This window comes from Helianthus annuus, chromosome 11 (assembly GCF_002127325.2).
Source record: "Helianthus annuus cultivar XRQ/B chromosome 11, HanXRQr2.0-SUNRISE, whole genome shotgun sequence".
NCBI lineage: Eukaryota > Viridiplantae > Streptophyta > Magnoliopsida > Asterales > Asteraceae > Helianthus > Helianthus annuus.
In genome coordinates this window covers 171,045,157-171,060,794 of record NC_035443.2, presented here as the reverse complement: position 1 = coordinate 171,060,794, position 15,638 = coordinate 171,045,157, and the positions used below count along the sequence as shown (strand labels likewise).

General features: G+C 36.8%; 1 protein-coding gene across 1 annotated transcript in view; it reads right to left on the bottom strand.

The window, feature by feature from the left end:
* Positions 1-13,792, bottom strand: part of LOC110914303 (protein FAR1-RELATED SEQUENCE 5-like) — a 46,841-nt gene extending 33,049 nt beyond the window's left edge. Inside the window, exons 1-3 of the mRNA XM_035980161.1 lie at positions 13,119-13,792; positions 12,762-13,023; positions 12,437-12,588 (exon numbers count right to left, since the gene is read on the bottom strand). Coding sequence (XP_035836054.1) covers positions 12,437-12,588; positions 12,762-13,023; positions 13,119-13,792 — 1,088 coding nt within the window. The remainder of the gene's footprint in view (positions 1-12,436; positions 12,589-12,761; positions 13,024-13,118) is intronic.
* Positions 13,793-15,638: the final 1,846 nt, after the last annotated feature.

Sequence of the window (15,638 nt, the reverse complement as noted above, 5' to 3'; positions counted from 1 at the left end):
TCAATCCTGACTTGTGGTCATGCTACTACTCATAGTGTAGTAACAAGTAGTGTATACAAAACCCCAACATACTGACAGTAATTGTAGAATCACAAATAGTCAATCGTTGTTAAATTTAATTTAAAACAATTGAGGTTTTCTAAAGACAGTTTGCAAAAAAAGGAATAACTCACAAAAGGTTTACAAAAAGAGGATAAACTCACATTGCTATTTTAGATATTTCCTTGTGACTTCCTAGTTATAATCTATTAAATTAAACAATGCGTTAGTATAATAACCCAATTTACATTAGTTATACCCTCCCCCGAGACAGAACTCCAACGGCTGAGTCAGGCAGAGCCTTGACATGCGTTACGGAGCTCTAGATCAATCGGGCAGAGTAACTAATACGTAATCGGGGGTTATAATACTTACAACGAGGCAGAGCTTCGCTTTTTAGTGGGTATAATACCCGAGAATTATTTTTACTATTAGAGATTCAAGAGAAAAATTCGAGATTTGAACGATTTCAACTGAAAGCTCGAACTCTCAATTTATTAGGGCAGATCAGGGGCGGCTCACGCCCTGCGAGGGAATTAAGACAGGGCTTCACGGCCCGCGAGGCTTATAGAGTAGGCCCTAGCCTTGCTGACTCAAGGACTAGCTTCGACACGACTGGGACATGTGGCAACCCCGAGTTACGCATGGTGTCATGGGGTCGCAGCCCGCGACAGACTTGTTTGTCTGTGTCGCGCCCCGCGAGAGCTATATATTTTCATTTTTATTTAATTTTTGTAAAAATAAAGGTATTTCGGGCCCACTTTTCGTATACGGGATGTGTTTTTGAACATATAGGGGTGTTTTAAGGATTTTTAGGAGAGTTGTTATATCCTCCCCACCTTGTTTTAGAACTCATCCTCGAGGTCTACTGGAACAGGTATGGATATTTTCTTTGCATCTCTGATTCAAGCTCCCAAGTATATTCTCGTTCTCTCTTGGAGTCTCATTTTACTTTAACTAGAACTAATTACTTGTGTTTGAGATTCTTGATATTTCTTTCATCAATCTGTAGCGGCTTCTCTACAAACTTAAGTTTCTCATTTACCTCTATGTCCTTAAGAGGTACCACTAATGATTCATCTGCTAAGTATTTCTTGAGATTACATACATGAAATACATCATGTATTCCTGCCATTTCCTCTGGCAGTTGTAGCCGATAGGCTAGTGGTCCTATTCTTCTAATAATCTCAAAAGGTCCAACATACCTGGGGCTTAGCTTTCCCCTTTTGATGAATCTAACTATTCCTTTCCATGGAGAAACTTTTAATAATACTTTATCTCCTACTTGAAATTCCAATGGCTTTCGTCTGTTATCAGCATAACTCTTTTGACGATCGCGTGCTGCTTTTAGTCTTTCCTTGACTTGGATAATCTTGTTTGTTGTTTCTTGTACTATCTCTGGTCCAGACAATTGCTTTTCTCCAATCTCTGCCCAACAGACTAGAGTTCGGCACTTTCGTCCATAAAGTGCTTCAAATGGTGCAGCATTGATACTGGTATGATAGCAGTTATTGTAGTAAAATTCTATTAATGGTAAATGATTGTCCCAATTTCCTCCGAAATCAATTACACAAGCTCTAAGCATATCCTCCATTGTCTGATTCGTCCTTTCGCTTTGTCCGTCCGTTTGAGGATGATAAGCGATGCTTAGATTTAACTTGGTTCTCATTGCTTTTTGGAAACTAGTCTAAAAATGATAAGTAAAACGGCTATCTCTATCAGAAACAATGGATAAAGGAATTCCATGTAATGAAACTATTTCATTTACATACAATTTGGCTAATTGTTCCATACTAAAAGTTTCCTTCATCGGTAAGAAATGAGCAGACTTAGTTAATCTGTCTACAATCACCCAGATTGTATCATTTTCTTTCCTTGTCTTGGGTAATTTGGTAACAATGTCCGTTGTTATCAATTCTCATTTCCATATTGGCATTTCTAGTTGCGGCAATAAACCTGAGGGTTTCTGATGTTCAGCTTTAACCTGTGAACAGGTTACACACATGGCAACATAGGTGGCTATATCCTTTTTCATTCCTATCCACCAGAAATTGTTTCTCAAGTCTTGATACATTTTATCACTACCAGGATGTATCGTATATTTAGACTTATGGGCTTCTTATAGAATTTGGTGGCGTAGGTTTCCTTGTATGGGTATCCTGATTCTTTTCTTATGGAATCTCCAAATTCCATTTGTTCCTTGTTCTAATTCCTTAATCATCCCTTTTAATTTTTCAGTATCGTCCTTGATTACTAATTCATGTATTTTTCTAATTTGCTCATTTAAATCTATCTAAAGATTTAAATTGAGAGAACGTACCCGTTTGGGGTTTTCATGACACTTTCGACTTAAAGCATCACCTACTACATTGCCTTTCCTGCATGATACTGGATATTACAATCATAATCACTAAGAATTTCCATCCAGCGTCTCTGTCTCATATTTAACTCTTTTTTGCTCGAAAACATATCTTAAACTCTTATGATCGGTGAAAATGGTAAACTTACTACCATAAAGATAATGCCTCCAAATTCTAAGGGCAAAATTTATGGCTCCTAACTCTAGATCATGGGTTGTCTAATTCTCTTCATGATTCTTAAGTTGTCTAGAAGCATAGGCTATAACCTTTTGACGTTGCATCAACACACATCCATAACCTAATTTAGACGCATCACAATAGACTACAAAGTCTTCAGTTCCTTCTGGTAACGCAAGTATGGGTGCGTTGGTTAATCTTTGCTTAAGAATTCTAAAGGCTTCTTCCTGTTTTGGTCTCCATTCAAACTTAACTGATTTACAGGTTAGCTTTGTTAATGGGATGGCTATCTTATAAAAATCCCGAATAAACCGTCTATAATAACATGCCAGTCCTAGAAAACTTCTCACTTACGTTGGTGATTCAGGGACTTTCCATTTTGTAATCGCCTCGATCTTTGTGGGATCCAAATGAATTCCTTCATGATTAACTAAATGTCTAAGGAATTGCACTTCCTCTAACCAAAATTCGCATTTTGAAAATTTAGCATAAAGCTTTTCTTTTCTCAACAAATTTTGAAGTGTATGCAGATGCGCTACATGTTCCTCTTTACTCTTAGAGTAAATGAGAATATCATCTATAAAGACAATTATGAATTTATCCAGATATGGTTTACATATTCTGTTCATCATGTCTATAAATGCGACTGGGGCATTGGTTAAACCAAATGGCATGACTGTAAATTCATAATGACCATACCTTGTTCTGAAAGCAATTTTAGGAATATCCTCTTCCTGTACTCTCAGTTGATGATATCCTGAGCGTAAATCAATCTTAGAAAAGAATCGAGCTCCTTGAAGTTGATTAAACAGATCATCGATTCTCGGTAGTGGGTACCAACTTTTAATCGTGACCTTGTTTAATTCTCGGTAATCAATGCACATACGCATTGATCCGTCCTTCTTCTTGACGAACAAGATTGGTGCTCCACATGGTGATGAACTAGGCTGTATGAAACCTATCTCTAGAAGTTCGTCAAACTGTTTCTTCAGTTCTTGCATCTCTGCTGGTGCTAAACGGTAAGGTGCCTTGGCAATCGGTGTTGTCCCTGGTAGTAGGTGAATTCTGAATTCAACCTCTCTATCTGGCGTTAATCCAGGTATGTTTTCTGGGAAAACATCTGAGAATTGAGATACTACGTGAATATCTTTCAATTCTTTTCCTTTAGTGTTAATGATTATAGAAATCATATACACTAATGATCTTTTCATTGCATAACTTGTTGTTTTCATCACAGAGATGAATTTTGTGGACCTGGTTGGCTTATCGCCTTTAATTGTGATCTTTTCACCCTTTGGTGAATTTACTTGGATTGACTTTTGATCACATAGAATACTGGCATGGTTCGCTACTAACCCATCCATTCCTAATACGATATCAAATCCAACCAAATTCATTGGGTAAACGTCAGCAATAAAATTATGGTTTAAATTTCTACTCTTGCTCCCTACAAGATTTCAGTGATCTTAATGGATTCTTCATTTTCCATTTCTAACAGACATTCTTGTTGAAGTTTAGTTAATGGTTGATTGAGAAGTTTACAGAACGAAGTATTAATAAAACTTTGATTTGCACCAGAGTCAAATAATACTTTAGCAAAGATATCATTAACTAAAAATGTATCGGCAATCACGTCCGGAATCATTTTGGCTTCTTCAGCAGTCAGAACAAATGCTCTAGCATTCTTAGTAGTTTTGTTGTTCATGGCTGGAGCTAGTTTTGGACAGTTTGGTTCGATATGCCCCTTTTCTCCACAATTGAAGCATATTCCATTACTGGGTTTCTTCCTACAGTCTTCATCCTTGTGTCCCGGTATTTGCAGAAGTTCCATTATATGGAACATCTTCCTTAATGCTTCTTCTTGCAGTACTTGCAGTAAGGTGCAGAAGTAGAACCTATATTTTTCCCACAGTTGGAATTACCGTAGCGAAATTCTCGGGTAAGTTTTTGGACTAGGTTCTTCCTCTGGTTCTCTTCTTGTGTATGTACCAATTCATCAGTCAAGGTATTGGCTAGTTCTACAACTTCTTCTATGGTTGGTGGTCTAGCTGCCTTGACTACATGTCTTATTTCACTAATTAATCCCCAGATGTGACGGGAGATTAATACTGCTTCTGGTGAAGCTAGGGTTGGTACTATTCTAGCATATTCGAAGAATAAGGTAGTGTAACCCTTGCAGTCTACTCCAGTCATTCTAAGGTTTAAGAACTTATTAACAATTTGTTCCTTTTCATTGGGAGGACGGAATTTTCTTTCAGCCATGTTCTTAAAGTCAGTCCATTCCATATTATGGACTTTATCACTCCTCTAGACTGGAGAATAGTATTCCGCCACTCTAAGGCTGTATTCTTAAAAATACTAGAAGTAAACATGATTTTATCCTCATCTGCACATTTGCTTATTTTTAAGACAACCTCTGTTTTTTCTATCCAACGTAGAGCTGCAATGGCTCCTTCATTGCCAGAGAATTCTATTGGTTTGCAAGACCAGAATTCTTTGTAAGAAGACCATATGACATGGTTCTTCTTCTTTTTGGAATAGGCAATTGAAGTAGCGGTCCATTATTCACGCTGTGACTGGGTTCAGTAGGTGGTCGTTTACTTTCACTATTACTTTTATTATTTTCTACTTCTTTAACAGTTTTGATGATATAAGGCAAAGCATCTATAATTCCTTGTGCTACGATATGTTGGATGGCAGTGTTATCTATTTGGTTTCCATTATTCTCATTATTCTGGTTTTCCTTATTTACTTCGTTTTCCATCTGAATTATAAATATTTATCAGGTATTAGTATCACAGAATGAAATTTAATGTAAACAATCACACAACAAACACATTGATCAAAATCATCGAGTATTGCGACATATACTCTTTCTCGTATATATATATATATATATATATATATATATATATATATATATATATATTACAAGCTGTAACTGGAATTTAAAACACACCACTAGTTATGCATCACTAGGTATTAGGCTAACTGTTTTTTTTTCAAACTACACGCATTTATATATATATATATATACACTATATTATTATTATTGTTATCAGTAGGGATTGTTCCAGAAATGCATTTCTCGCTCGTCGTATTTCCACACGAGCGTTTCCCCTATCTGTTTTATCCTCTCTCCTTCCTCAACTAACTCCTCACCATATGTGTGGAGTTCCTGCACATTTTCCTCGTTCATGATTGGCAGTGGGGCTGGTACTGGGTCAGGGTACTGAGGTACAGGTTGTCCATATGGGTACGTGTTGTTTAGTATCTCCTGGACATACTGATCATCATCCCAATATGGGTCTAGAGGGTTAAGGTTGGTATATTGTGCTATGGGGTTTGGTATTGGTTCTTCATGTGGATAGAGTTCTCGATAATCCCTATGTTCATCATTCCAAGGGTCATATGCTAAAGGATTGGGTGCTGGGGTTCTAGGGATTTCGTTTGGGTCGAATGCGGGTATGGGAACCTGGTCTTCTTGGTTAGGTTCTATTTCCATTGGTTGAGTTGGGAATAGTGGCAGTGGTTGTGGGGCAATTATCTATTCTAAGTTTGAGTCTACTGCAGTGGTGGCTAGTATGTGAAAGTTGGCCAATCGCCTATTGACTATGTCTTGGGTTTGGGCATTCATATCCCTATTGGCTGCTCCTAAAGTCCTTTGTTGCTGAAGTTTTCTCATTCGCTTCCTGCGCTCATGTGCTCCCCGACTGAACCATCCTCACTTTTTCGTAGGGAATGGTTCTTCGGATTGCGCCTTAAATATGAAGATTCCCTCTTCAGTGTCAGAAGAATACCCCGAAGGAGTAGGCTGTGAGGAAGTTCCTTCATCTTTAGGAGAGCTAGATAGGTGATGATAGGCATCAGAAGAATCTTGATCACTCATACTGTAAACTAACAGATTGTCAAATAACACAAAACAATAATATACAGATGTGTACATAATCACATAGATTATTTCCTAACAGGATTGATCATGGTGTAAGTAGAACACTTCTGTGGCTGATATCAGTGATTGTAACTCGGATACCACCTTCTAGCGCAACCCCGACCCCTATTCCGGGAGCAGGCGACCGCGACCGCGAACAAGTATCAGTGGTATCGGTGTTTATTTATTTGGCAGCGGAAATTACATCAGAACCGTAGTTAGGAAATAGTTTATCAGAGTTAAAACACCACACTTTTATAATAATAAATACATGGGAAAAATCCAAGTTTCCATTACAACATGTTTATAGGGATAAACCCTATTTTATTGAAATAAAACTTCTTCATTATTTAGGTACTTTTTATAGCCACTTTTCCAAGCCTTCAGTGCTCTCCAGCTAGCTTCTATTTTTGACTTTCACATTTTGTTACCTGAAACGCTTTTAAAAAATTTTGTCAGCAAGAAAAGAAATACTGGTGAGTGAATCCCAGTTTAATCAAAACAAGTTTTATCATTTTACAGTATTGAGGGTAATCCAGCAATTACATTTGTTTACATCAACTTTAATTACCACCCACGGTACTGTCAATCCTGACTTGTGGTCATGCTACTACTCACAGTGTAGTAACAAGTAATGTATACAAAACCCCAACATACCGACAGTAATTGTAGAATCACAAATACTCAATCAGTGTTAAATATAACTTAAAACAATTGAGGTTTTGTAAAGACAGTTTGCAAAAAGGGGAATAACTCACAAAAGGTATACAAAAAGAGGATAAACTCACATTGCTATTTTAGATATTTCCTGGTGACTTCCTGGTTATAATCTATTAAATTAAACAATTCGTTAGTATAATAATCCAATTTACATTAGCTATACCCTCCCCCCGAGACAGAACTCCAACGGCTGAGTCAGGCAGAGCCTTGACATGCGTTACGGAGCTCTAGATCAATCGGGCAGAGTAATTAATGCATAACCGGGGGTTATAATATTTACAACGAGGCAGAGCTTCGCTTTTTAGTGGGTATTATACCCGAGAATTATTTTACTATTAGAGATTCGAGAGAGAAATTCGAGATTTGAAAGATTTCAACTGAAAGCTCGAACTCTCAATTTATAGGACCAGATCAAGGGCGTTTCGCGCCCCGCGAGGGAATTAAGACAAGGCTTCACGGCTTGCGAGGCTTATAGAGTAGGCCCTAGCCTTGCTGACTCAAGGACTAGCTTCGACACGACTAGGACACGTGGCAACCCCGGGTTGCACCTGGTGTCATGGGGTCGCGGCCCGCAACAGACTTGTATGTCTATGTCGCGCCCCGCGAGAGCTATATATTTTCATTTTTATTTATTTTTTGTAAAAATAAATGTATTTCGGACCCACTTTTCGTATACGGGATGTATTTTAGGACATATAGGGGTGTTTTAAGGATTTTTCGGAGAGTTGTTATGATAACTTAGACTATAAGGAGTATACTTCCAACCATAGATTCTATGTCTGAGATAGTACCATTCCTGATTACCTTAAGTCTAGGAATATTTGCAAAGCATATGGGATTAACACCTGAAATTTAGAGATGACGGAATTATCCAATCTCGTGACTTCCCGGTCAGAAATAGATATGGCCTTTGCCCTAACCGAGGATGAGATTTGGTTAATAGAGGCTAGGGCTGAGTTAGAGCCCAAGTGGAAGAACTGGTTTTAGAAAAATCATTCAAGACACAGTAAAGACAAACCAGAGTGTAAGGTTTGTGGAAAAAGTGCATTTTGGGAAAATGCTTTTATAAAAAGTGTTGTGATATGCAGAAAGAGTTGGCCATAAGACCCACGAATGTAAGAAGATTAAGAATAAAAATCGCTCTCAACATAGAGATATTAGCCATTTCAGGACCAGTAATCCTAATCTCACCACTAATGAAAATACCAAAGCCGGCAACACCAATAAGGGCAATGCCTGAACTTTAATTTGACCACTAGGGAAGCGGTAAAAGTGCAAATGTCATAATGAATGTGCTTTCTGTTGGTAATGTTTTTGCAAGAGTCTTGTTTAAACTTGGAGCTGATAAGAGATTTGTAGATCATAAGTTCTATAAATTAATAAGAGGTACTTATAAAAACCATAGATTGTACCTATAAGAATGAAATGATTGATGGGAATATAGAAATAACCTTTAAAGTTTCTAGAAGGATGTTTTATTGTAGGTCCATGTTACGGATCGTTCGATTATGTCACTGTGATATCTAAACCTAAGTTTGATGTGCGGAATCCATCAGAAATAGGTAGAAACACAAGATTTCATAATTTTCTATGTTTTATAAATAATTCACAGTTCTGGTACAAATTTGACAACGCTTCGCCTCACAGTCCGTCACACCTGTTACCGAACACTCAGTCCGCACTTCTATTTATACACGTTTTACATCTGTGGGGACTAAGACTTACGTTTGTATGGACTTACGCACTTACATTCATGCGAACCTAACATACATCTTCGTGGCACTAGCCATCTCATCCATGATCCGTATGGAAAAGTTTGGTTTACAAGCACAACTCATATATAACGCTATCTAGCCATATTACATCAAGACGTAGGCGACAGAGATATGCATTGATTCATGTGAATGAAAATTTTCGTGCGAATGTCATTGATTCGTGCGAATGAAAATTTTCAGAAAACAATTTTACTTCCGTGCGAACGTACTTGTTTGTGCGGACGAGCTCTAGTCCGTGTGAACGAGTACTTCCGTATGGAGGTGAAAAATTTGGTTTTTCTCGTTTTTGAGAATTTTGGCGTGAAAACGTTTAAATTTTAAGCTGATTTTTCAATATGTTGTTCAAAACTGAGTTTTTCACAATCCTGGAAAAATCAGTCTAGTTTAACCATGAAAATTATAAAAAACCAGAAAATGTGTATAAAGTATGTTCTAATTGTTCAATCTTGGTCTCAGTAGGTATCAGCCTCTTGCTCTGATACCACTTGTAGGTTCGTGTTATGGATCGTTCGATTATGTCACGGTCAAATCTAAACCTAAGTTTGATGTGCCGAATCCATCAGAAATGGTTAGAAACACAAGATTTGACAATTTTCTATGTTTTATAAACAATTCACAGTTCTAGTACAAATGTGACAGCGCTTCGCCTCATAGTCCGTCACACTTGTTACCGAATACTCGGTCTGCATGTCTATTTTTAGACGTTCTACATCCGTGCGGACTAAGACTTACATTCGTACAGACTTACACACTTACATTCGTGCGAACCTAACATGCATCTTCATGCGAACTAGCCAGCTTATCCGTGAGGATGAGCTACATCCGTGCGGATGTGCTACTTCCATACGGATGAGCTTGGTTTACAAACACAACTCATATATGACGCTATCTAGCCCTATTACATCATGGCGTAGGCGATAGACATATGCATCAGAAATAGGTAGAAACACAATATTTCACAATTTTCTATGTTTTATAAAAACTTCACAATTGAAGTACAAATTTGACAACGCTTTGCCTCACAGTCTGAATTCCCAACCGGGTGTCGAGTTCAATCCCATCTTCGTCTACTTGCCGAATAAACAAAGGCAAAAAAGTTGTTAGTTCGAGACCGGGAGTTATAATACATAAATGGTTGGTCGAAGAAGAAGAAGCTCTTACACGAGCTTACTTCACGTATCAACTTGCGCGGTAGTCGGAAAAAAACCAAAACAGTACAGACTATTGGGAGGGTATCCGTAAGTATTTTTTTGAAGAAATCACTAATATGCATAACCCAACGAGTGATAACTTGAAGTCTCATTGACATTATATGAGCACTCCAACAAATATTTTTTTTTGTGGAATTTACAACAAAAACATAAATAGCCACAACAGTTACTGACCTGTGCATGAATCGGGCAATGAAAAGTATGAAAGCCAATACGGAGTTCATTTCAACTACGAGCATGTTTTTTTACATCGTGAAAAACTTTCACGATCCTAAATGGCATGAACCGTTGCCAGTGGTGTCAAAGACATTGGTTTTGTGAGTGTATACATTGTTTGTTTTCGATGTGGTTGACTTGGATGACAATGATCTCCTAACCAAGATTCAGGGTTTTAATGTCAATCTCGGGGTTGATAATGATACCCCAAACGAGTTGCACGGGTTGCCTCGTTCAATGGAGCAAAGGGCAAAGGAGGCTCAGTCGAAGGCAAGGAGGGGCATAAAACAAAAGGAGACGCTAAATCGTGAAAATGACGACACGGTAAAGCACCGGATACATCAATACATCCGCAACGAAAGGAAGTGATGAATGGGCTCAAGGGTCAACTAGATCAATTTATACATTCAATCAAGACTACATCATCCTTTTATGGACCGCTCGAACATGGAACAGGTGCAACGTAAAACCCATGAAAGAATTTTTGAGGATAACAGCAAACAGTGTGGACTACATAGTTATTATTCCCATAGAATAAAAAAGAAATAAGCTGCAAGTTTAAAAATTCATGTACCACTCAAGCCTCATGGTTAACAAAAGCAGGGGTGGACCTATAAACAAACATCGGGTTCACAGGAACCCATTCGGTTTTTAATTTTTAGTGCAAATATATATATATATATATATATATATATATATATATATATATATATAGGGTGAGGTTCCAGCGTGAACAACATCCCAGACGTGAACTGCGTGAACTTATATAGACCGTTGATTAATATGATCTTGATAATCTTAGTTAGTGGCATGTTTGTAATTAATAGGTTACTTTTTATTATTTTAGGAAAAGCAAAAGGGTAATTATGTAATTAGATTATTTGGTCATTTTGCAAGATATTTGCCTAATTAAATATGAAATCCCGAGATTTTCTAGTATTTAGTTATGGGAATAATATCAATTAATCCCCTATTTTAATATAATCAACATCGTATCTTTCTCCCTCACTTTTTATATTCTACGGCGTCGACAAAAGGTAAAGGTAATCGGCGCCGGAGTTTCGATAATCGACGGGAAGTAAGCTTCGTCTTCAACAATCGAAGGTACATATTGAAATCCCTTATCTTTAATTGCTTCAAAAAGTAGTTGCATGTTAAGATCCTTTTATTATTCAACTAAGAACACTAATCGGAATTAGGGCATGAAAGTTTTGTTGCGACACTTGTGTAGTTCAGGGTCCGGTGAGTATAACAGTATATATAGACGATAAGTACACATGTGTATGTTGTTTACTTCGTGATGTACACCGGTGTACATAGTGTTTATATTGTTATATCTGTTTTGTTTGTTTATTTTGATGGCTACATAGTTTTGTTTATCATAAATAGGGGTTTGTGCCATGTTTTTAAGTGATTTTAGGCTTGTGTGTTTGTTGAGTTATGTAGTAGTAAGATTTCATAGTTCACATGTGTAGTTATATGAATGTGTACACATTTGTAGGGTATGATATAAAGATGAGTTGAGAAGCGATATGTTTTGCCTATTATGTGCATTGGTTCCTTATTATGATTAATTTCATTTGTGTTTACATTTGTAGGTTCGAAACTTAACAATGAGAAGACGTAAGTTTTAAATATTTTGAAAGATCTCACGAATAGATTGATCGTTCAGCAATGTAACTATTCTCCTTACCCTTGACAATTTCCTTTTGGACATCAAAGAATACTTTTCTAGTATAAATTGCGTTTGCATGACGTTCGATCGGCCATTTAGTTTTGTATTCTGGATTAGTGGTGTCTGTTTGATAAGAGAGTTCACGTTGGTCATTTCGTAACCCATCGACGGACGTATCGTAGCACAACATAAACTGTACCAACGTATTGTGTGGACTAGAGTTTGATTTGAACAAATGGTTGGCGCTTTCGCACCTAGAAGTAGTCTTCATTAACGTACACATAGGTATTTCGCGAAAATATCCTGGGATCCACTGTTCACGAATCAAATACATCTCAGTCAACCAAGAATGCTCTTGCAAACCGTACTCAGCAATAAGTAAATGCCATCTCTTTTCAAATGTTTCTGGTTTGATGTAAACATTCCATACTAGTTTGTGGAATTTTTTCTTGATTTCCGCATTCCTTTTGTCGTTACCCTTGATCTAGAAAATGAAGGAAAAAAAAGATATCAGTATTGTAAAAATCCGATGTACACACGTGTACATAAGAGTTATAGTTAATAATACACATGTGTACATGTAGTTAACAATGCCATATTTAAAACTATGTGTACAAAGTAGGGTCATTATGCTGTAGACATGTTTGTAGCGAATACCTTTGCTGGCAACTTTTGAATAATGTGCCACATACATAGTCTGTGGATGGACTTGTCAAATACGTTGGCGACAGCTTGTTTCATAGCACAATCCTGATCAGTTAATATCAAGAGTGGCTGTTTTCCATTGTGTGCTTGAAGAAATTTTTGGAGTAGCCATGTGTATGATTCAATAGTCTCATTATGTAACAACCCAGCCCCAAAAATTGTGCACTTTTTATGATGGTCAACTCCAGTGAAAGGCACAAAAATCATATCGTACCTGTTTGGAAAAAAACTTATCAACTGTAACTGATAACTATCAAGTGTTAGAAATTCATAAATGAAATTATTAAAACTCACATATTTGTATGATACGTTGCGTCGAACGCCAAAACATCACCGAACGCTTCGTAGTTTAGTTTAGAAACGCCATCGCACCAAAATATTAACTGAAGTTCCATATCATCAATATGGGTATCAAAACTGTAATTAACTCTATTTTCGCTTCGAGCTTTGAACTTGTCAATTATCATTTGGGCGTCTCTATCGCCAATAAAATCTCGAATGTCACGGCCACAATTTTTGTAGTCCACAACAGTACCGTGAACATTATGGTGACCACCTTTTATTGCAACATGTAACTTGTGGGATTTGGTAGGGCCAAGATTAGCATTGCGGCACTTAGCTATGAACTCTTGTGTAGAAAAATCGAGCTTTCTTCGCTTTAGTGATAAGTCAAGATTCTCGGGAGAGGTAAACCCATGGTTGTGTTGTTCAACAAAACCATAGATTTCATAATCAGTTGACTTTTTAATACGACGAAACTTCACACATGCCTTACAATCTGTAACTTTAACATTGGAACGGCGCGATGGTGAAGGTGAGTCAATATCATCAGGGTTAGTTTCTTTATGTTTATGTTTGTTCACTGGCGCCCTTGAGCATAAAACGTATCGCCGAGTCGTAATTATCTCGTTGCCTATTTTTACTTTTTTCGAAGTACCCAAACGGGTTCCAAATCCGGCAAGTTGTGCGTACGCCTCATACATTGCAATTGCTTGTTCAATCGTATTAAATCTAGCTTTCAAAAACGGTTGGCTCCATGGGGGACAATGGGTGTCCAGTACCTAGTCCCATTTGGCGTTTCGTAAACATTGCTAGCAACCGACTCTGCCAAATTACAGTAAAAAAATTAATTCAAAAAAACAAAGACAACAAATGGTTTGGGGTTCCAAGCCCAAAGAGCTCATGTCATACACTATCGACATGTAAATACCATGTATTATGCACTAGACCGTGTATTATACACATGTGTACTATCATGTTATACACTATTGACATGGAAAGAACCGTGTGTTATGCACATCTGTACTATCGTTATGGATTAAATAAAACATACCAGTACCTGCGGGAAAAAGATTCAAATATGTTCATCAAGTATATTGTTACCTGGATGGTCCATTGTTGTAACAAATATATTATCGCCATCGTTTTGGTTAGAATTGATATTGTCGATTTCTGGGTCGGCCATGAATGATCTTGATACAACAGCACCTGCCGGAAAAAAATGCGAATACGTTGAGCAATTTATTTCAAAACGACATCAAGTGAAATACATAAATAAACAGTCAAGTTGTCGGTCAATATTTCAATACGTAATTGGAACATATTCGCCGGAGATTTATTCCGGCATAATTAGTGATTTCCGGCATCTGACGGCGAATTAAGCAAAAAAAAAAAGACGAATGTTACTGACGATATCCAGCGATTAGAGAAGACTTACTCAGCAAAAATCAAAAAATCCGGCGATATTTTCAGGTTCTTGAAAAGGTTAATGTCCGGCACGATTTCAGTTTACTGAAGAAGACGATGTCCGGCCACAAAATACTAAAAATCTCGAATTGTAGATGATATTTATCATGTAGAAACGTTGATCGTGAAGATATATTTTATGGAAGAAATCTCGTAACTGAAGATTATGATATCAAAAGATTATGAAATATATTTTTGATAAATATAAAATATGTTAAGATAATCTTTAATAAAATTTAAAATTTTAAGAATCTATAATTTTCATTATTCACGGACATTTGTAACTGAAATGATATTATGAATTTGAAATTAATAAGTTAATAATTAAAAATCAATATTTATATGAAGTTACAATCTTACCCTTATCAAATGGATATGAAATCAATGGTTCAAAAGAGTTCACGCAGTTCACGCTGGAGAAAATGTTCACGTTTGAACCTAATCCTATATATATATATATATATATATATATATATATATATATATATATATATATATATATATATATATATATAAAACAAACTGAAAAGAAACCCATATGTAAAATATAAAGGGAACCCATAAACAAAAAAACATTGGTTCTCCACTGGTTAATCCGCGTTATTCTTCCCATGATACCCGGGTTCGAATCGCGTATGAGGCAATTATTAATTAATCTTTTTGTTCTGTTTTTTATTTCTATTTTTATTTTTATTTTCTTTAACGTAAAACCCATTTAGGGTTACAACAAAACAAACCCATAACAAAAAAACAACAACTCCACCTTCAGCGACCACCTCCGCTTGCTCCGGCCGTCCTCATCCCGTCCTCCACCGACAGCCGTCCTCCTCCAGTTTCCTACACTTTACACTCTGATAAGTCTTTCTTTTGATATTGTAACTGCCGCGTTAAACACCTCAATTGTTAGGATTTTTTCTGTTTTTATGGATTATAGATTCATCTATAGATAGGATCGCGAGACCCATGATTTGCTTGTTGGCCCAGTTGCTGTTTTTAATCAGAAAAAAAAAGATTTGATTTTTCTTATACCCTTTTGGTTTTTTCATGTCGATATTTGAGGAATCTTGATTATTCGTAATGGGG